This window comes from Thunnus maccoyii, chromosome 22 (assembly GCF_910596095.1).
Source record: "Thunnus maccoyii chromosome 22, fThuMac1.1, whole genome shotgun sequence".
Taxonomy (NCBI): domain Eukaryota; kingdom Metazoa; phylum Chordata; class Actinopteri; order Scombriformes; family Scombridae; genus Thunnus; species Thunnus maccoyii.
Window position 1 is genome coordinate 1706978 of NC_056554.1, and position 23404 is coordinate 1730381.

Genomic DNA, 23404 nt, shown 5'->3' on the forward strand with positions numbered 1-23404 from the left:
ATAAACCGTGGAAACGCAGTCCTATATGTTTAGTTTATTTCTTTTAATTCATTTAAAATTAAAACAGATTTATAAGAATGTGTTATCTACAGTAAATTTGTGAAAAAATGTGTTTAAGCTTTGATGTAAATTATGAAAATCAAAACTTCTGCTTTCATCAAGGGGCCAAATATTTTCACAAGCCACCATTTGCTTACTACTGCTTTACTTTCCAGAATGACATTGTGCACTATTCTTCACACATTTTACTTAATCCAGGCTAACGTAATTTTAGCCAGCTAAAATTATTCTCTAAATTCTTGACCTGCCTGGTTCTTCAAAAATGACTTTATGTTTAGCAGTCAATAAACTACACTTTTGGAGGTTTTTACTTAAAAGACGACTCCACTAATTTAGCACTGGCAGACTAAAAATGGACATTGCAGTCAGAGTTTTGGGTGTTTTACTGTATGCTAGTAGTGGCTAACGTAGCCTAGGTCTGCTAACCTCACTTCTTTGTAACTCCACAACCCCAGATTTTATTCCTTTTCAAACTTGCTCCAACAACCCATGCTGACTCAAGAGACATCACCTGAGTCAATTTAGTAGTAGTAATATGTAGTAGTACTCTCAACACCTGAAAAGTTTCTAAGGATTTATTGCTCTGAAAACAGCTGAACCAAAAATCCAGGTTTGTGTCAAATCAAGCTAACCGTCCACATATGAAGCACTGCTCCACCATGCTATTCTGAATGTATGTTCATCTATAACGCAGCTATCTTTGTAACACTTCATTCAAGATTTATGACTCACTTATATGACTTTGATTCCATTATGTAATACCACAACAGCTTTAAATGGGTCTGCATGTGATTATTAACACTTAATGGTTTTAGTATGGTGGCCAGCTCTAAAATTAGAAACTATAATCCTCTCTCCACCCAAACACCATGACAGACAGCAGCCTCTCAAGTCAAATCTTCTTATTTTAGATATTTCATCTGGATGCGTTTTAATCCTCCGTCCTCCCACAGTGCAGGCATGCTGGGAAAATATGTGCTGTTTTTGTAAAAAGGGAGACAGAAGATCCACCAAGCCGCTGTCCTTTGACGTGTTTTTATTAATTTCACTTTGACATCAGTACAGAGACCACATACTTTTTTTCAGTTTTCTTCTTTTTTTTTTTTCCTGCAACATCTTTCCAAAAGCTTCAAAACATTGGAACCAAAGTCATAGCTAATACAAAACAGAGCTGATGTTAGTGAACAACGTCTAGATACCAGTAAGAGTCAAAAGCAACAAGACTCGCCAGAGACAAAAAAAAAAAAAGAAAAAAAAAAAAAGTAAAACACACTCCTGCCACACACTCCCATACCCGATGAAAACACAGAGGAACAAACAGGAAAAGGAGAAAAGCAACATGCTGTGAGGGAACAGGTGAATCATATATATTACACTCTAAAGAAATAAGCCAACAAGGATTCTCTTTAGCCTCGGCAGCACACTGTAACACAGGTCACATGGCCTTTCCTGAACTAAAGTTACAATTAAAGGTGCATATGGGAAGCAAATTAGATTTTATAGCGCAACACATGTGGAGACAGAATGGTTCAGCTTCAAGGTAGCTGGTTGTATATTAAAGGGTTGTTTCACCCAAAACACAAAACTAAAACTCTCAGCTCCACTGGTGTCTGGCATACAGATACATTTGGTTCTGTTTTATTCCTCCAGAATTCAGAGAACTATAGCTACATTTGTAACTATGGCGAGATACAACCAGAATAAGTGAGAAAATGTTTTTAATTATTATTTTGTAATTTGGGTGAACTGATCCTTTAAATAAACTAATCAAACTTCTAATACAAATGTGTTCCAGAAGCTTGAGTGAAATTCAGTTTTTTAGATGAAAACAAGCTACAATATGCAACTTCTTCACATTCAAATAAATAAGCAGGATGCATAATATCACAGTCTATGCCTGATTCCCCATTGCACTCGCTGTATGCTCCTTCAGCGCCTGTGGAGCCTTTAGAGATGCTACTTACCTCAGCCTCAGGCTAGCTGACAGCTCATCAGCATGAGTGCCAAGCGCCAGGGCTGCAACCTGGGGCTAACAGCTAGCATCTCCAACAGAAACGTTGCATATTTCTTAAAACACCCAGAGTCTGAATGAGACACTGTGCATGAGGAGTCAACCAAGACATCTGCGAGGTGATCACAGTGAGACGACACACAGTGGAGGGCATGCATGGAGAGGAATGTTGGACCAGAGGAAACATTCTGCACACAGGCATATGTCTGAGTAGTAGTAGTAGTTGTGTGACTGCATTGAGAGGCAATGAAAGAATGTTCTTCCACTGTTGGCCATTCAGTATTCAGGGGGACATTTTACTCCGTGCAAACTTACTTTGGGGCACGATGAGATGAACAACAATACGAACATACTTTAATTTCCTTCTATATATTCATCCCTTAAAACAATATGAAGACATAGCAGTAGTGCTAACATATGACTATGGTTTTTACTGACTTCAAAAACACCATTGTAACAATCACAAGTAATAATCATATTAAACAAAAATCAGGGTCAAGAATATGATACAGCCTAATATAAAGGGTGAGAATCTGTTTCCAGCGTACACTAGATAGTTAGACATGCACCTCATGGCAGTCAGAGAAAAAGAACAGTGACAAACAGACCTCTAGAAAACTGCTTCCACCTTCCCCCAGCTACACTCCTTATTCACAGATCCCTGATTTTCTCACCCACCTAATCTCTAAACTTCCTCTCAGGTCACTGTTGAGGTTTTCTATGGAGTCTAAAGTGTGCCAAAAGAATTATAGACCTTTACAGTGCTAAATCATGAAATCTTTTCATAAATTTCAAATAGCTATAACAAATTGAGTTTTAAATTTAATTAATATTCAATTTGAATTTTTCACAAAATAAAAGTTTCAAAATATTGAAATTTTATTTTATTCCATTTACTACAGTGTCAATTCATTTGTCTCTTACTTTAAAATTCAGAGTTGATATTTAACCTTTCTCTTAAATTTGTGAAATTTAAAAATGAAATTCCAAAAAATTAAGTCAAACCCACAGTGGGGCAAGAGGTACTCTTGACTGGCCAGATTCCTGCCAACACAATGAATAATTTGTGAATTCTTTTTAAAAATCAATTATTATTTTAAATTTATCCTGTAAGAACAGCTAAATGAAAACATAACTTTATCTGGATTTTAATTAAACACTATGAAACTCTATAATTTTTCCAGTTGCACCCTCCACCCTCCATATAGTTTTGAAACTATATGGAGGTCAACAGCTGATTTTAAAAACATTCGCAGTGAGCTGGGAGAGCATTTTCAGGATTTGGGTTGTGTTATCAGATCAGGGAGTGTATCTCTTAACTTATCAAACAATCAGGAATTTATTACTCCACTTTAAAATTATGAAGCTCAATGACACTTAACATAACTCTTACAATGCTGTTGTCAAGCTAGTAGGGAGTCAAAGCAGCCATCCTATAATTAATATCAATAACAGTAATAAGCAGTGATAAGAATAATCAAAATTTACAAGTGAATGTGAGACCTCAACACTTTGTGGCTTGAACAGGTGTGACAAAAGGAGTTAGGACTGCTGTAAGTGAGGGAACTTTCCTTTGATATAAAAAGCGAGGCTAACATGTTCCATACAGCAGAGAGAGCCTGTTGTTGTCTTAAGGTGTATATACATACAGAAAACTGTTCAAAAATGCATCTGATCAAAAGAGGGTGAACTAGACCAAATTATCACAGCTGGCTCAGTGTTCCAATCCTTTTATTTCAACCTGCTCATGGGCTTAAAAAATAAAAGTTCAGTGCATTGCAGAAACTTACATAAACAAGTGCCTGTAAAGTTAATGGAAACAAACTCAGTAACAGGCCAATCAGTAACAGCAAACCCATTACCAGCTTCTAAAAATGAACTCATATCTAGCCATACAACAGCTGTAGAGCAAGAGCAGGAAAAGACTAGCCACAATGTAACCCAAAAGGTTGGTTTTATTCCATTTTTTTTTTTTTTTTTTTTTAAACATTTTTCTTTTTCTTGAATGTTTCCAGCTTAAATTATCCGTTTACCTTCAGGGAACTGTGTGGTTTTAAGTACAGACATTTGCTTTTTTTGTGACACAAACAGCCATCATCCCCCCCTGCTCGCTGTACACGAAGTAACCAGGTCATAGATTCAGTCTAGTTCACTCGACCCTGCCTCCATTCCCCTGTGGCACAACCACAGACAGGCGGGGTCCGCCGCAGCGTTACATCACTTCCTCGCTAGCGACGCGCTTCCTGTCTGCACAGGCACAGTTCTTTTCTAATGCTTGCAAGTTAAGCTGCGCAGTAGTTTTACATTGAATATCGAGTAGCTCAGAGATTTTCTACCTAAGCAAGGTTCAGTGTAGTAGGATGGTGGTTGGTTGATGGAGTAGGGAGGAGAAGTTAGACTGGGGGCGGGGGTTAACTGGAGAAGGGTGGTGGTGGGGGAGGGGGGTAAGGGGGTTTAGGATGGTAATGAAGATGAGGATGATGGTGAAGGTATAGTTTTCAAATGGGGGAGCTGATCATTCAGTTTTGCTGCGCTTCACAGCTCCGGGAAGTTTCTCTTGCAACCTGCAGGAGAAAAGCAAAACGGATGTCAAATACTAAACATCTGTAATTAATGCATAAAAGTTAGTGGTTGTGAGGAGATGATCTACCCAATCACTGATGATTAGAGTCACTTACTTGGCCATTGTGGTGTTAATTTGAGTACGTGCCATGTCGATGTACTGATCAATCTGGGTCTGGAAGGAGAAAAGATGAGAGAAGAGCAGATAAGGTTAGTTAAGAAATAGAAATCACATCACCTGAAAAAGGAACAAGGGATGATTTTGATAGCCTATCATTTGTGAGAAATAGTGAAACTTCCAAGTTACTACTAAGAGCGGCCCTTATATAAACTAAGTAACAGCCGTGTTCACAGTTGTCAAGCATGTTCTCAGTGGGTGAGGCCTTTTGCAGATGATGTGCTTCTTCTGGCCTCACTGACTCATTGGAAATGAGTGAAAAGAGTTCCAGTAACTAGGGGTCTTACCAGTAAGGCTAAGGTGGATCATGAGATTGAAGGGTGGTTTGGTGTAGCGCCAGCTGTAATGCAGATGTTGTACCAGACGGTTGTGGTTAAAGAGGGAGCTGAGCCTAAAGGCAAAGCTCTTGTTTTACAGTTGATGTGCGTTCTAAACTTCACCTGATAATGGGCTTTGGGTAATGATAGAATGTGGACAAAATAGGTTTCCTTTAGCAGAGTCTCTAGCTTTACCCTTGAGGGCGTTGATGTGTTTTAAAAGAAATGCTTGATCATTGAATAATGTCTGGAGAGGAACTTTGCATTGAGTCGAGGCAGTTTGAACATCAGATTAGGATGCTCCGTGGACACCTCACTGTGGAGGTATTCCAGGCACGTCCACCTGGGAGGAGACCCCCGGGGCAGATCAGGAACTCACTGAAGGAATTATATCAACCTTCTGGCCTCAGAACGCCTCGGGGAGCCCCAAGAGGAGCTGGAGTCAGTAGCTAACAGGGAGGGTGTACAGGCTGCTTTGCTTGGCGTGCCATTGCCACGACCTCGACCCACATAAGCAGCAGAAAATGGCTGAATAGATTGTGAAACCTACGAGTCAGCTCTGTATCATCTGAACCTTTACAGGGAAATGCAAGTCAGGCATTGAATTACTGTTATAATTTTATAATGTACATAAAACCACCCATCTCACTGCTGAGGTTAATGCATCTTAAGTGAATATTAAAACATAAAAACAATCCCCATGAGTACATTAGTCTAAAAATTCACTGACAGAGCAGCTTTGAGGAACCTTATGTTTGGAGAAACCAATAAAACACTCTCAGTAAATCAACAAAACAGAACTTCACTTCATGAAGCCTGACTCACACAGTTGATGAGTATGACCCCTAAACTCATAAAGTTCCCATTTTGCATGATGTGCATCATTGGGATGCCGACGGCCATCTTATCTGAGCTAACAGTGCAATGACTTCATGTTCTCAGCAGCTTTGCGCTGGACAACAACAAGAGGGCCGCAGAAAGCCTTCAGTGTCTGATGCGGACTGCAGTCATCAGTGAGCTCACTGCTGATGGATATGTCTGCTAACAACTGATGTCATCGCTGCTCTCAGGGAGGGTCAGGGACTTAAAGTTTGTCATCTGATACATTTGTCATGTCCTGGGACACGAGGGCAGACTCTCACCTTGTTCTTCTCGTAGACCGGAGGCACGGCGAAGAGGAGGATGTCAGCTGCAGAGCACAGACACAAAGACATGTCACGAAAACCAGCATCATACTGACTCACTGGCTAAATAAATACAAGTTAATGTGAGGCACACTATTTACTGCATATATCCTGATGTTGGCTAACATCATATACCCGTTACAAGGGCACTGTCATTAAGGGTAAATCCACAGATTCACATAAGGGATGAAACTTAAACATATGTTGCATTTCTGGCCTCAACCCAGTCTGTGAGCACAGATAGGGTTTTCATCAGTTGCCAGCTGCTGTCACTGGCTCTGTTTACACCTGGTATTAACATCCGTCTCGGGTGATCCGATCACAAGTGGACAGCTCTAAATACAGGTGTGAACACACTCAAGACGCATTGAGGACGGATTGAGATCTGATCACTCAGATCACATTCGGAGGTGGTCTGGGCCCTATGTGGTATTCTTTTAGTAGTGTAAACGCAATGCATCCTGGACCACATTGAAGGACCGCCTACTCAACTGACGTCCTCTACTTTCCAGCAGACTAGACACAGGACCCTCCGTCCAAAGCTGTTACAGGATAAACAAATTATTTCATTTTTCATGTGAATTAAAAACAACCCACGTCCTGTTTTTCCTGTTTCCCTAACCGGTTTTCCTCTTCAAATCGACAATTACAATAGATTTTAAACCATACATTTTTCACTTGTCTGTCCAAAAAAATATTTCAGAATCTAAACGTTGCTGGATAGTTTCCTCTGTCCTGTCAAGTTGATACAGTTTTTAGTTTTGCTGCACTGCTCGACATAATGGAGCTCAGGATTTATCAGGAGGACGGCTGCTTTGGATGTGTAGAAGAACACAGAACACAGTGTAACATGCTTATCAACTCAAGGTGTGCTCAAACTATCACTGTGAAAGTTGCTGAGCTATTCAGAAAAAACAAATATTCCTGCTAACTTTGAAGTCTGGAAATCTACCGTGTGCATGATACATGCAAATCAGTCTTTGACACTGTCACCAAAAACTGAACATGGATACCTTCACAATGGTAGGATTTATTGTGGTCTACATGTTCTGACAAGCTCTACCTTGATTATAATGTTTATGCATTCATCTGGGTTGCCTTCAATTACATTTGTGCCTTCTCAGCAATATGTTTTAACAGCAAAGGCAAGTTCATCGTGGGCTTTATATGTCCTGGGTTTTGCCTCTCAGGCAAGTGTGTAAGAGTTATGAACTCAATATTATCAATCTCAATTCTCCGAGGCCACAAATGAGGCTCAATGATACAGAAATTTAAGTAACATTTGTAATTCTTTTGTTAGACTAACAGGGCATGAAGCCCAATGTCATCATAAAGTGTTACATTAAAGGAATAGTTCAACATTTTGGTTTTGTTGCCAAGAGTTAGATGGTAAGATGATGCATACATAACTCCCTGTAATACTGCAATGGATTAAACAAACAAGTGATCTACTTTGGACAGAGCCAGGCTATGTGTTAAAAGTCTTTGTGCTAAGCTAGGCTAACCAGCTGCTGGCTGTAGCTTCATATTCATTGTACAGTCATGAGAGTAGTATTGATCTTCTCATCCATCTCTTGGCAAGAAAGCAAATATGTATACATCTCAAAACTCTTCCTTTAACAATCTTTAAGAAACTCCACTGAAAAGAATAAAATATTCAAATGGAAAGAGCCATGGCTCAGCTTTTAGGTCAATTTAAACTGTATTTGTTGGACCACAGAAGAGCAAACCATTAGATGGTGCTACCATGAGTGGTAGTCCATCTTGGGACAGTGCAATGTGGTGAGCTGTTCACCACTCCTTATACAACCTGACAGCTTATCTTGTCAACCCACTACACATCACTTAGACCACTAGACTAAATGAGCATGGTAGCCTCATTACAACCCCTAGACATGATGGTCTTTATAACTTTACATGCTGCTGTTCTTCAGTAGCATGCTATGTTATTATTTGTGCAGAGTGAGAGTGAAAGTCATTTTAATGGTCCACCAACCATCAGAAATGTGTCCTTTTGCAACTCTTAATGAGTCATAGTAGTAGTTCCCACTGTTCCACAAGTGGAAGATTCCATGGCTTTGATATGACTTTCCATGAATATGTTGGAGCACTTCTCTCACCTACATTCTGTCCTTCCTGGTTTATTCTAAGTAATAAATAAATATATCAGCCAATAGTGTTTTTTTTAAAAACACATAACATAAACAATCTTTATATGGGTTTTTTTTTTTTAAATTGCGACCAAGATGCATACTGAGCAGGATATTTTACAGTGTAAAAATCAAGTTGTCAGTGACACTGTTTCAGTTTGGAATTTCTGCACTGCAATGTCTTGGTACCTATTGGCTGATGTAAACACTGATATTATATAAAATATCTGCAATAAGCCAATTTGGTGAATAGAAATGATTAAACTGCTTTCTAATGCAACAAAGCTGGGTAATAATCATCTACCCTATACACTTAAATTCAAAACAAATTTGAAAAAAAACAAAAAACAGTCATGAACTCAAATGTATGCTTGGGAAAGTACAGAGAAGAGTAAGAATTCACACAACAGTCTCTTAATGGGTCATTGTAAATTCATTTCACAAATAAAAATGCAATGCAAGCATTTGAATGGGTGAAACAGACATGAACTCTAGGTTCCCACAGTGCTTACCCAGGATGAGGATGGTGATTCCATTGAAGACAGCTCCTACGTAGGTCAACAGCCACATGGCCACAGCCAGCTGGAGACAGAACGGCAAACAAAAGAAGCCCAGAGGGCGACTCAGAGAGGTGGAGCATTTCTAGGACAACATACAACACTTCACACACATCTGCTTCAATGGGGTTGAACTGATGTCAATACACTGGAAATTCTCAAATTAAGTCCAGTGTTCAAACATCCCACAGTATGAATTCCATCAGTACAACAGTCATGTCGTACTCACCACTCACTAACCACTAAAACAAACACTGTTTTCATTCACTGATGAATTGTGCTAGCTACTGATTTCTGAACTAATGGATATTTGGCAGTATTTAGGGCATTAAAAAAAAAAGAAAAGATTTTTATGGCCTGGTAGCAGGACCAGGCCTGTACAATTAGAGGGGAAACACTGGATTGTGCCCCTTTAGAATGTTGAATGCTTTTAATGTGAAACATCTGTGCAGCAAGTGTTGAGTTGATGGTAGCTTAAGAGAAAAAACAGAAGAGTAGAAGCGACTGGAAATGACTAGTGAATAAAAAAAATTCTGTTAAGAGAAACTCAGAGCAGCAGAGTGGTGAGTATCACATGGGTCCAATATTATACTGATGAGATTACATTATGCCAAATTTACCAAGACAACAAGTACACAGTATCAAGTTTGCATCAACAGTAAATTTCAAACAGGAGCAGATCATGTCTCTAATAAAAGCCTTTTTCAAATGAAGTGCTGGTTCTCTATTATTTTAGAACCGCTATTTGAGAACTTACAGTAAACCTTTTATTGAAAATAAGACACTGTTTACCACCTCTGATGTGGCACAATCAGTTTGAGTGGATATATATTTTTAGAATTGATGACTGCTACTGTTGTGGAAATTTTCTGTCACACTACACAGGGCGTTTGGAGTTCAGTTTAAGTTTACTACTGTTTGTGCAGAATAACAAGTCATCTCTACAATGAAAGGTTTAGGATGAGAGAGAGTTCTCATCAGTGGGGTGCACGTTGATGAGGTTTTTAATTTTGCATTGGCAAAACATTTATTATAGAGCCTTTTTATCTTCCTGACAGGAAGAAACCTCTGGGTTAAACACTGAACTCTTCTGTATTTTCATCCATCCTTTCTAAACTATTTAAAGCTTTGCTGCAATAAAGCATCACACTGTACCTGGAAAGTAGAATAATAGTATTTCTAATTTCCACACTCCATAGCATTTCTTTTTTCATACCATTTTGAAATCTAGTATACAATTATAGAATTTATATGTGTGTATAATAGCTGTGGCAGTGGTGCCTTCAAGATGATGAGGAGCGGTGAAGAGGTGGGGGCTTCTGTGGCTTTGTGCTGCAGCTCTTGCTCACAGTATTATTAAGTGGACTCGGTATTATTCCTGCTTGGCTGACAGTGAGTTTGACAGTAGCTAGGCTCTGATGGCTGCTTGCTATAATCTGATAGGCCAATGGCTGCTGAATCAAGCGCTAGCGGAGACAAAGCTCTCTTTCTCCTCTTTTATTCTCTCTCTCTCTGCTGTTATCTGATAGCTCCTCATGCTGACCCAGGGCCGTCTAAGTACAATATAAGTGAGAATTATATCTCATACGCAGTAAATATGGTTGTGGAGTTCAGTGCTGGGACTTTCCACTACTGCAAGAGTTTATATTAGCGAAAAAGCTTTCAAACACCTCAGACAACTAAATGCCCGACACAGCACCTTGTGTTGCCTCATCAGCTTGTTTCTCAGGACTGTATAGGTGTGTACAGACTGAACCTGACGGACCTCTCGGTCTCCCCTGTTAGTTTTGTTGCACCTGTTAGGGAGTGACGACTTGACACTGAGTCATGGAGATATCATGTATGAACTTGCACAACTCTGCTTGTCTTCAACCTGAGCAGTTCTAATCAGCAATAAGCAAAAACCCTGCTGTGAGTGTGAGGGGCCTTTAGAATATAAGTTGCTTTGTTATGGCTTTGTTATGATGTTCTTCCTTGCACTTTATTGTACAAACTGGGACATTTTGGATATACGCTTTTAACAAGGTCACAGCAGGACTGTCCTTATTTTTATGTGTTGTTTGGTAGGTTGAGTCTGTTGTGTGTGGGAGAGACAATAGGGAGATGACATTGTTATTGATTTTCATTGATACTGACTCACTTCTGTTAACACATGAACATCTGTCTGTCTGTAGGTTGTTTTCTGCACTATTTTTGAGACAGACAGCCAATCAGCAGTCTGTCACACACACTGGTGCACCAACTTATACATTTTACTCCCATTAAAGTAAGAAAGATTATTGATAAGAGTACCTCTAAGTATCCTGTACAAGCAGTACTGGTATCAATACTGACAGAATCCTAATGATCTGTGCTGGTATAACAAACTGAATTCCAACATAATGTTTTGGCTTTACTTTGCTGCCTTTTTGGTAGGGTTATCTGATAACCTTACAAAGATGTTTTTTATTGATTTTCTTTCTTGCTTATTGTTTCAAGGTTTTATAGTCATTCCAACACATTGTACATGTAAAGGAACGACATTCACATTACGCAGGTCCACATGCAATAAGATATAGAAAACAACACATTAAAATGGGAATAAAATACAGGAAATACCAAAAATTAATAAAATACCAAAGTATAAATTAAAAAAAAGTAAAAGTATTTATGATTATGAGATACAAGTTTATATGCTGAAAAGGTAAATCAGGGCTCTGCTGGGAAACAACATGGCATCTAGTGCCTTGCAACACTTTGTAGTTTAACACGTGATTTTTTCATTTTTATATATTTTCATTGAATCATTTAAGTGTTTTCCCATGTTTCCGTTACAATCAACGGCACTGCCGGGAAATCCTGCAGGTACCTGGAACTTGAATTTAGTATCAGTTCCTGGGCAGTGCCTGAATTCAGTTCAGGAACTCATCCGCAAAGCAGGCAGAGAACAATGGAAAGTTTTGATGTGTAGTTGTTGTGTTCCAGGCCAGCTGTTTGAGTTATACATTTTCTAAATCATATAATCATCCAATAATATAATTATAAGCTCTGGGGTTTATTATAACAATAAAGATCTGAATCTGACTATAATGTGACCGACTTCCCCTTGTGATGAGTTAATAGTGTACCAACCAGAGCTATAAAAAGGCTGGACCCAGGAGATGAGTCTTTGTGGGACAGAGTGGGAATAGCTTCATTAACGAGCAGACTAAATGATCAGATCGCAGGATGACCATGCACGGCGACTGAAGGCCGGAGCTGCTCACCTTTAGGGAGTCCACCAGGTCCTCGACCAGGAAGAGGCGGCTCATCTGCTTCAGGGCTCGGTTGATGTAGGTCAGACTGGTGTCCACGTGCTTGCGGAAAGTCTCAGGGGGGATGCTGACATCCTTATCTATCAGTGCTCTGCAGAGAGGGAGGAGGAGGAGAAGGTGAGCACAAAATGAGGCTAAGTGTCCGGGCAGGAAGTGCTGCATGAAACATTCTGAACCAGTCTGTGGTGAAAAAGGCTTTCAGGAGGAAACTTAATTTAATGTATTACTGGCTTATAGGGCTGTTGGTCAAGACCAATGGCTCAATGATTACTTGGGCAAGGGAGTCAGGCATGATATTTTGCAATTGAGGTGGCTTAACAGTTATTTCAAAAGAGAGAATTTAACAAAAACGTCTCACCATTTGGAAAGTAATAAATGGAGTAACTGAATAAAAGAGGGTGAAACCAAAAAAATGACCTGGCAACTTTAATCTGCACTATATACATTCACCAGCCACTTTATTAGGTCCACCTGTTCAACTGCTTGTTAACACAAATATCTAATCAGCCAATCATTTGGCAGCAACTCAATGGCATGTAGCCATGGTTAAGATGATCTGCTGAAGTTCAAACAAAACATCAGAATGGGGAAGAAAGGTGATTTAAGTGACCTTGAATGTGGCAGACGGGCTGGTTTAAGTATTTCAGAAACAGCTGATCTACTTGGATTTTCATGCACAACAATCTCTAGGGTTTACAGAGAATGGTCCGAAAAAGAGAAAATATCCAGTGAGTGGCAGTTCTCTTGGCAAAAATGCCTTGTTGATGACAGGTCAGAGGAGAATGGCCATACCAATTCGATAGAAAGGCAGCAGTAACTCAAATAACCACTCGTTACAGTCGAGGTATACAGAAGAGCATCTCTGAACACACAACACATCGAACCTTGAAGCAGATGGACTACAGCAGTAGAAGACCACACTGGGCGCCACTGCTGTCAACTAAGAAGAGGAAACTGAGGCTACAATTGGCACAGGCTCATGAAAATTGAACAACAGAAGATTGGAAAAACAGTGATGTCTGATGAGTCTTGATTTCTGTTGCGATATTCAGATGGTAGGGTTAGAATTTGGCGTAAACAACATGAAAGCATGGATCCATCCTGCCTTGTATCGATGGTTCAGGCTGGTGGTGTAATGGTGTAGGGGATATTTGCTTGACACACTTTGGGCCCCTTGAGCATCGTTTAAACGCCACAGCCTACCTGACTAATGTTACTGACCATATCCATCCCTTTATGACTACAGTGTACCCATCTTCTAATGGCTACTTGTCACAAAGCTCAAATAATCTCAAACTGGTTTCTTGAACATGACAATAGCACTGTACTCAAATGGCCTCTACAGTCACCAGATCTCAATCTAATAGAGCACCTTTTAGATGTGGTGGACCGGGAGATTGGCGTCATGGATGAGCAGCCGACAAATCTGCAGCAACTGCCTGATGTTGTCATGTCAGTATGGACCAAAATCTCTGAGGAATGTTTCCAGCACTTTGTTGAATCTCTGCCATGAGGAATTAAGGCAGTTCTGAAGGCAAAAGGGGGTCCAACCTGGCACTAGCAAGGTGTACCTAATACAGTGGCCAGTGAGTGTAACTAAGTTAAACATTGAATTATTTTGTTTGGAGGCTGAAATGAGCCATGAGGAGGATTTTGTGCAATGCCTTTGAAGAGGAGTTGTGTGCTATGAACTCTGTGAAGCACTGCTCTGGGCTCCACCATAAAAGTTGTTCTATAAATAAAGAGGTTATATGAGGCTATGCCAGGCCTGACCTCTAACATTCTGAAACTTAGTAGTCTTTACAGCTGCGCACACTTTAATGGCTTCTGAGGCTGAATCTAAGGCAGTGGTTTGTTTAATGGGATGAAAACATGTGGCAGCGCATGACTGAAACATGGCTCGGTGCACTAGTGAGCTATATCACAATCAATGATTTATACTTCTTACATCATTCCATACATGACGCTAGAATACTCAATCTTTCCAGCTGAAAGCATCTGATTGACTAATGCTTAATTCAGCTGCTGTCGGCCTGTACACGGCTCTCATGTCACATTTAGAAGGCAAATAAGACTTTCTCAAAATACTTTTTATATACACACATCTTGAAATAAATGTGAACTTTACACCTACAGGTCAGTTTACTCACAAGGAGTAATTAGTAGGAATATTAGCCTGCGAAGTCTGAGGAAGGGTTAGGGCATTAGATATGCATATAAGTATAACATTGGCTTTGGCTGTCTGTAGCATCCTTGTCAAAAGGGTCAATCAGACTCCAAATAACAAGCAAGACAAGGTCCATTGGATGCAACAGTAGCCTTTCGAGACGTTGTCTTACTTGAAGGGGTGTCCATCGCTGGACTTCTGCACGGCCTGGACGACAGACTTGTAGATGCGGAAGGTGATGGTGACGCAGAGCAGAGCCAGCAGGAGGTAGGAGGCCACGCTGATGACGCTGAAGGCTGCCAGCGACAGCAGCAGCAGCATGGACAGACCGAACACCAAGCCCGACTTCTTGGGGTCTCGCCAGTGGATCAGGTCCATGACTGCAGAGAAGGTGAAAGGAGGTGTTACAATGATGTTTGTTGGCTTTGACTCACTACAATAAAAAGATCCATGATATTAAGTTATAAATGATGATTTGTCCTAGCCGTCTTTATACATTTAATGAGGTTTTATTTTTGTCAAAAAAAAAAAAAAAAGTCTGACTATGAATTGAGTTGAACCACTGAATGTGTGAAGTGGGACTTATTTAACTAATTTGGATGGGTTTAATGGGGATAGTCGAAATTGACAGTGTTTTATTATCATAGATTCTGAAATAAAGTCTCAAATAATTACCAGCATAAACAAACAAAAAGCCAGCCATTAATAAAGGCTGGCTAAAAAAAACAAAAAAAACAATGGTGGGTGGTGGTTAATGTGTTAATGTGAAGGTTGTTAATGTGAAAACGTGTGAGCAGGAAGTGCTGAATTGTACATTATACTGAATTTCTCCAGACAATAGCAAACTATGAAGGAAGTTTTGAGTGTGTTAACAGCAAATTAGAATAGGAGCAGATCATAAAACAGCGAGGCTTTCTCATTATAACAAGATAAAACTTACTTATAAAATATTGGAAATTGAATCAGTGCTTGTTTTGCGAAAAAATATGTTTATCTGAAGCTAATATTAGGCTTCAGTTATCCAGATTAGTCAAATTTTAGTGCAAAACATGATACAATACAAGCCTTCAAAACTTAAAAAAAAAAAAAAAAGTATCAACCAAGCACTAGAAAAAAACAAAAAAAAAACAAAAAAAAACACTGAAAAAGTAGTGGAGCTCCAACTCTGGCCCAGTAAAACATAAATATGCATCATCATTTTCCTCTGGCATCTGTAGCTGAGAATAACACTGCTGTAGATGCCCGTTTCATGTTTGTATGCATGTCGTGTGAGGAACCGTGCATGCAGAAGTGATAGCCTCTATACAAGGCGGTTATGTAATGCTGGGGTTGGCATTCTCAAAACGCCGCTCCTCCCTCTACGTGGGGGGAAAAAAAAGGGGGTATTTAAAAAAGCGTTGTGTAAGTGGTGGAGGAACCACGTGGGCCGATGCCTCGGGGGACAGTTCAGGCCTCAGTGCTCCGGCAAGTTTATTGGGAACACACGTTATATAGGAACCTCAAAACACACATATCATGGAAAAGTGAAGACAGCTACAGTGAAGTCTTTCTCCTCTTGTTTTTCTTTGCGAAAGACTCCCGTTCCATAACCACAAATGTATGACATGAATTAAAATGGTTCCGCAGTGGAAAACTTTGCCATGTCTTTTGCAATAGGAGTACCCAAAAGACATCTGTTTCATGAGATTTAAATCTCATCTTTGGCCAAGGAAACTCTATCAGACCCCTCTTTGACTTTTACTCTAAAACTCTTTGGCCACATGGAATGTTTTTGGTGGAGGAGGAGGGGGGGGTACAGGGTGACCAGGCCTTTCCTCTACACTTTGTTTGAATAGTAGTCCAGCTGAACCTGCTTTCTTGACACTTCACAATACAAAACGGCATGTACCAAAAACACTCAATAGTGCTGACTCTGCTGCTTCATTGTAAATATAGACATTAACGTTATCTAACTCCTTAGCATCTAAAAAAAAAATCTGTCACACATCTAAAACCTGTCACGCTTGTTTTATACATGTTTTGCAAACAGTACAAGGTTAAACATGTGGATGAATTGGAGACAGATTTACCGACAGACAACCAACATTTCTCAACTGTGATAGACGATCAGATGGAAACAAATCAGTTGAGTACATTGATCACTACATACATATTCTGAACTGATATGATATAAAAAGGACTCTAAAACACAACTGATGGCTACAAAAACATTCTCCATTTATTTATTTCTCTCGTGTTCTAGTGTTGCCATGTTTTGCATTATGTGTGATACCACTACATGGCTTGTTAATTTCCTTTACAATGTAGCAGTTACTGTTTATTAACAAGGAATAATTCTTGTCATGTTAAAGAGCTGAAGCTGTTTACAAGAATCAGAGAGAAAAGCGGCAGCACAGCTGTGGTGCTGAGATAGAGAGAGAGAGAGAGAGAGAGAGAGAGAGAGCTCTATTGTTCCTGATTCTGTCTGCTGGGCCAACAATGACTCTGTGAAAACCTCATAACTCCGGTACAGTACAATTTACACGCATCAGCTTACAAAACCAATTGAAGGACATTAAAGTGCCTGCTGGCCAAGCTGGATACAAAGTTGGCTTCTTCAGAGATATAATGTTTTTATCTGACGGCGACAATGAAGCGGGGTTTCCTCGCCCTGCACTGCAGGGGTGTGTGTTTCATCCCAGCGTGCTTTGCTGTCGGTACCCAGTACCCACAAGGAGGCAGCTGGAGCTTGACGGCCCTCGTTCATTATCTCTCTCTCTCTCTCTCTGTATGTCTCTCGCCCTCGCTCTACTCTGCTGAGGCGCAGTGGCCTGCTTTCACTGTGCAGTGTGCAGCTCTTAAAGCTACACAGCCACAGGAGTGGAACTACAGTTTCACAATTCCACACTATACTAGAATAACTATTCTAATTTTAAAAGTACAACATGTTCCAAGACTTGCTTTAATGGCTATGTCACCTTGAGTCTATTGCCTGTTATTTTAAGGAACAAAGGAGAACAAAACTTTGTTGATACAGGTAAGTACTGCTTGAGACTGCTTTTCCATACATGACATCATCTGTCTAAAAAACCCATCTGCTTTAGTTTCAGATATTTAAAGATCTCTGCCATGAATGAAATCCATACAATTTACAGCGAATGCTAAACTCAATGAAACTGCAGGGAACGGCTGTCACCACTGATGCAGTGGATGAATCCATAGGCATACCTTATGTTATTGCTGATCTAATCTAAGCCATCTGCTATTGTGTCTCAAACTGGGCACACAGGCAGACAGACAGCAGAGCAATCATTTTGTACATGATCATACCCAATCCCATCAGTGAGCATTCAGGGCCAATATTGACTCTGACCTGGTAGCTGATCTACAGAACACACACTATTATCACACTGACCAAACAGTCAAACAGTAACCAGTCACTGTTTCACTTGTCCAGTGACATTGAGTAGATGGAAGTAGGCCTCACAGTTCTGGTGACAGTTTGGTGGTATTAAGCACAGGGACCTCACCTTTGTTTCACTTTTTCAAAGTGAATCAGCTTCTAGTAGCAAGCATAAAAACACCCAAATCTGTATAGCATACCAGACTTGAAGAAATTATAATATTTTTATATGAACAATAGATCACATGACTTCTTGGATGTGAAAGGTGTTGCTTGTAATGATGAACCCACAGAGAACCCAACTCTTGCACTTCCACTTAACTCTACAGAGCTCATGTTTTGGTCTTTACAGCCCACAGCTTTTTAGTTACTGTTCAGTCTCATCGCTCTCATAGCTTTGTTTCCAGCAGCAGCAGAGAAAGCTGTAAATACCCACTATGCTCTACCTGCCCAACACCAAACGGCAGATAGATAAAGTTAGTGCCTAGAATAGTGGAGCATTTAGCAGCTAATGAGACAGATTTTTTTTCTTATTAGTGGAGTGAATATCGGACTTACATTCATCAAGTGAACAAACATGGCTCCAGATGTCAATTGCACAATTGTGACATCTCACCTTATCCGGGCCTTCAGGTTTCTCAGGTCAAGCACAACATGTGATGATCAGGTTTAACAATCAGCTAACGCTGCAGTTACCATGTAAACCAACCATCACGCCTCATTAACTTTAGAGTTATTTTCCTGACTCCATATGTGTCTTTATTAAGTTAGACTTATATAAAAATATGGCCATGATTAGATTTAATAAAACATGAACAATTTACCAGCTGATCCATCCTACAACCATGTTTGGGTAGCAGTGACACATTAAAAGCTGTTTAACTACTAACTGTTTCAATAGAGTAATTAGCAATGAGATTATTTTAAGCAACGAGCCAGTATGCGAGTTCAAACCTTGCCCTATTTTTAATGACCCTATTTCAAAGCCTGACAGATGTTGTTGCTTCTGACTAAAAACAAGATAATAAGCCTGACAAACAAGACATTACAGGTCCGTATTAGACAGCTTAATAGGGTGTCAAATACCAAACACGTATTGACATGACCACTTCCTCTACTTTACCAGCATTCACAAAGGATTAACTCACATCTGAAAACAAATGGACTACTTGACTGCTTGAAACTAATCTTTGAAGTCCTGACAAAAAATCTGGTATTACAACTGGTTCACACAGAAATGTTCAGAACCACGTGTAGCTCCTACTATGTGGATTCCACTGACAGATGACTTTCCATTTTTCTTTGACCAAAACCCAGTATGGCAATGCAGCAAATGCCATGCATACCCAACATGACAACAGTCACACCCACAGACACGAACTCACCTAGCAAAGTATACCCCGCCTAATAACCTACTGAGTTGTGGAGCAGCACTGCAGAGAAGCACTAAAATAGCACAAGCTCGTGGCTTGAGGGGGAAGATTCAACAACACAGGCTCCTCTCCAGAACACGACACAAAACAGAGCTCCTTTTTTTAACACAAAGTCATTGATATCACAATTAGGAAACAATTACATTATGTGCATTGCTAATAAGCATCACAGAACAATGAACGTTTGCTTTAAAATGCAGCTAAACTAACATCTCCTTTATGCCTCTTCTGCACACTTTCCATTAGTTTCAGGTTGCTAGAGCACCAGCATGCTGTTCTCAGCTGTACCAACTCTAGGTCAAAGGATGCAACACATGTAGGCTAACCAGTGCATGTGTTAGGATTACTGTCTGCATACCAGCCTCTGTGCATGCGTGTGTGGAATGGAGATCATGTTTGCAGAGAAGGGGAGGGTACTGCAGGACTGGCTGCTGTATCTCCTGAAAAATAATACCTTCTGGTACTTTGCCCTTGCTCTGGTCAACTTCTAACGAAAATGATATACACAGTAATTATCCCACTAAGCTGATGGGGATAAAAACAATCTGGTTTGGAGCTGGTCTCATTTTCAAGAGAGGAAAAAAGGACGACTGCGCCTGGTTCAAGAGAGGAAGACTGGATAGGTGAGAACAGTCCTAACATCAAACTAATTTCCCAAGATGGCACTTTGCCTGAAACCCAAGTACAAATTACTGAACCGAAATAATTTGCACTTAGGGGGGGCCCTAGATATGCAATTAATTTTGCATCACTTTGTTTTTAAGTCCCATGCCTAGTCATTATGTCATGGTCATCTCCAAGTGTGCTGTGGAAAGTGGCATCAAGGCAGAAACCAGACACTGGGGATTGACTGTACCATTTTGACTTCCAAGGTTGTTGCAAGCCAACACTTGGGCGCCATATTTAAACCCCTACCTACTTTGTCAATGGACCAAGCCAAGCTGTAAAGGACAGAGGGCAAAAGAGGGTCAGAGGCTCAGATGCAGTGGGGATCACCAGACCATATGCGGTGTAAGTGTCCGCATAGCACAATACATTGTTGATGAGCTCTTATAATCTCTGTGACAACTGCAGTCTCTACAGCTTTGATAGATTTCTATGAATTGCAGCTCTATAGAGACATATATAATTAAATGCATTTGTTATCAGTGTTCACTTGCAAATAAGGGTGGGCATTATCAGATTATACCATCATTATCCTTACTTTAAAATGGGATTTAGCATTATTAAAAAAAAACCCTGAAGGCAGTTTCCCTGGACACTGAGGTGCATCTCTCGCTGGTATTCTTTCATGCATCGGGTATTTACACATTCTGACACTTCCACCTATTACCCAATTTTTTTGTGGCATTTAAGGCTGCACATGTGCGACCATGATCAAGAATAGACAACAACAGAATAGAACTCTCAAACAGAGCTAAACTCTTAATGGTTTGGTTAGGCATAATCTGCTAGTCTTATAGGGGTTTTTCATGCCACCTACTAGTGTGGCCATTCAGAACAGGTATAAACACTTTTGTTTTTAGATGTGGTTGGACAACATGTCGTACAAGCTACTTCATTTGAAACATTCTGAGACCCTTTATGGTCTTCTGGCATAACTCCTTACTAACTGACTAACAAAACACAGCTAGTTACTATTTATCAGAGAGCACTAAATAGGTCTGTGGAAATTGGCGAGCATCAGATGGTCCTTTTTTGCCAAAATTGCCTACATGTAAAGGTTATGTGAAAACAGAGCAACTTTGAAAAGGTGCAGGCAAGGACAAGGTGCAAGTGAGAAAAGGGGTGCTGTTGAGGTGACTGCGTGAGGTTAGCAGGCCTACTGCTCAAAAAGAGGAAGTGTTACCTGATAAGTGGGTTAGTATTGCTGTCAAGATATGCTCAGCAAGATGATAGGCCTCAGCCACCCATTCGTCGATGGCTTCTACCTCTTTGGAATATGTGCTTTCGAACACAAGGTTGCTTTGGGAACATGGAGCGTTAGGAACTGAGGTAAAGGAAGACTGCTGTATAGACGTAACATTAGGGTCAGCTTTGTCCTGGTCAGGAACTTTAGACTGGAGAATCACCACTTCCTCCTCCTCCTCTTGGCTGCTGCCCAGCTCTTTAAGAGCACTGATTGTAAGCTGTTCTTGTTCAAGATCCATCACCATTGTTGGAGGGGACTGGGAAGGAGGAAAACCGGTTTTGCTGAACTCATTCTTGGTGGGAACACCTTGGGGCGCATTGTCTGGTTCTTCAGCCTCCCTCGATTTCAGGCACTCTCTCATGAACTCTACAAAGCTATCTGTGGGCTCAGAAACTGAGCTATCAGGGTCAATGCTTTCGGAGTTGCTTGTTGTGTCGGGTGCATGACCTGAATCAGAGTCCTGCTTCTGCTCCTGCTCCTGTGCTGGGAGTGAGTTGCCATTTGTCAAGTTATCTGAAACAATGTCAGTGGTCATTTTATTGTCGACGTCTGGCTCCTTGATGCTGCTTATTGGCTCACTTTGGAAAGAATAATATGGGTCTTGGGGATAATCTCTTGAAGGCTGCTGACCAACTGGCTTGGGAAAGGTTTCGTCATCATTCAGTGACGCAGAGTCGTCCAGATTTTGACTGTCCTCCGGAACAGCGCTTTCACTCAGTGTTTCAATATGGATTTGAGAAGAGTCAGAAATAAACTGCTCCTTTGTATGTTTTAGCCCTTTGTCATCAATGTCGTCCAGGGGAGAGGATGCATCATAATCATAATCGAATGACTGTCTGTCATATATATCATCTTGCATGAAGCTGGTTTTAGAAAGCGTAGGCGTTTCAATATAAGCCTCTTTCTCAGCTGTGTTGTAAGTATAATGAGCTGGGTCCTTGGCAGTAAGATCAGTCTTGCAAGGTTTACCCAGCATTTCTTGTGCTTCATCTGACCACTCATCATCATTGTCTGGGAAGTCAACTTCTTCATTTGTGACTGTAAAAGAGGAGGGATCGTTTAATTTAGAAGAAGTGGTAGTGGTCTGTGATGTTTCAGGTTGTGCTTGGGAAACATCAGGCCCAGATTCCTCAGGTTTTGATGCCGATACCTCATGGACCGTTTCAGGGTGAGATGTGAGTATCTGGTGTTTGGGAGAGTATTCAGCATCAGAGTCTACAGGCGAGGATGGAGGAGAGTAGCCTTCCATGAATTCAGTTTCTAAGGGGCGTGTCTTGGGTGGTTCATAATTACTGTCCTCTGACTCTGGTTCTGGGTGTTTAGGAGCCTCTTTGACTGGATCTTTCACAACCTCATAATCCTCATCTTCCTCTGCTTCAAGCTCCATTTCCATCTCCTCATCACTGTAGTTTGGCTCATCGGTTTCAATAACATTGATTGTTGGAACCTGCATTAGCTTTCTTTCAGTCCTTGCTGGTGGGGTCTCCTTTTCCTCCTTTTCCTCAGTGGGAGGTGCAGGAGTTGAGGAGGCAAGAGTTGTGGGGGAATCATTTGAAACTGCAGGATCAGAGGATGGAGAAGGGACAGAAGTAGGAACAGTGACACCATCTTCAATGACAGTACTGTCTGACTCCCCTGAGCTGTCCACCTCACTGGCCTCTGGGGGCTCCATATCTCCAGCCCAAGTGGCCTTTTTGTCATCCAAAACATTTGGTTTAGCATCAGTGTCAACTGATGGGGAGACAGGAGGAGATGGGGAATCAAAGCCTGCAGGAGGTGCAGGTGATGCTGGAAGCACTGAATCAAGATTTGATGGAGCTTGGACACCAGATTTTTCCTGCTGATCCCACATGTAGGCTGTTGGCAAAAAACTAAGGTCAAACTCTGACTCCTCCTCAACACTTGGCTGCTTCTGTGCTTCTGAGAAATCATCCTTCACTTTTGGAGCTTCAAAGGGAGAATCCATGAAAGCATCAGGGACACCGGCAAAAGCGGCAGGAGCATCGGGTATAACAATGTCAGTCTCCTTCTCCTCCTTTGGCGTTACATTTTCTGAAGACGTGGTGCCTTTAATTAAATTTGCAGCATCAAAATCTGGCACTGGAGGTAAATGAGCCTTCATCCACTCTTCTGTTTCTTCAAATTCATTCCCTTGTCTTAAATCTCCAAGTACTTCAAATGGGGATTCTGGTGACTCC

At 40.7% G+C, this 23404-nt stretch overlaps 1 protein-coding gene across 2 annotated transcripts in view; it reads right to left on the minus strand.

Annotated features, from left to right (window-relative positions):
• Positions 1-3785: 3785 nt before the first annotated feature.
• Positions 3786-23404, minus strand: part of rtn3 (reticulon 3) — a 32094-nt gene continuing 12475 nt past the window's right edge. For both annotated transcript variants that reach the window (XM_042400629.1, XM_042400630.1), the window contains 6 exons: positions 14652-14859; positions 12265-12403; positions 8975-9044; positions 6271-6317; positions 4750-4808; positions 3786-4635 (listed from right to left, as the gene is read on the minus strand). In XM_042400629.1, the coding sequence (XP_042256563.1) occupies positions 4587-4635; positions 4750-4808; positions 6271-6317; positions 8975-9044; positions 12265-12403; positions 14652-14859 (572 nt within the window). In that variant the 3' untranslated portion in view covers positions 3786-4586. The remainder of the gene's footprint in view (positions 4636-4749; positions 4809-6270; positions 6318-8974; positions 9045-12264; positions 12404-14651; positions 14860-23404) is intronic.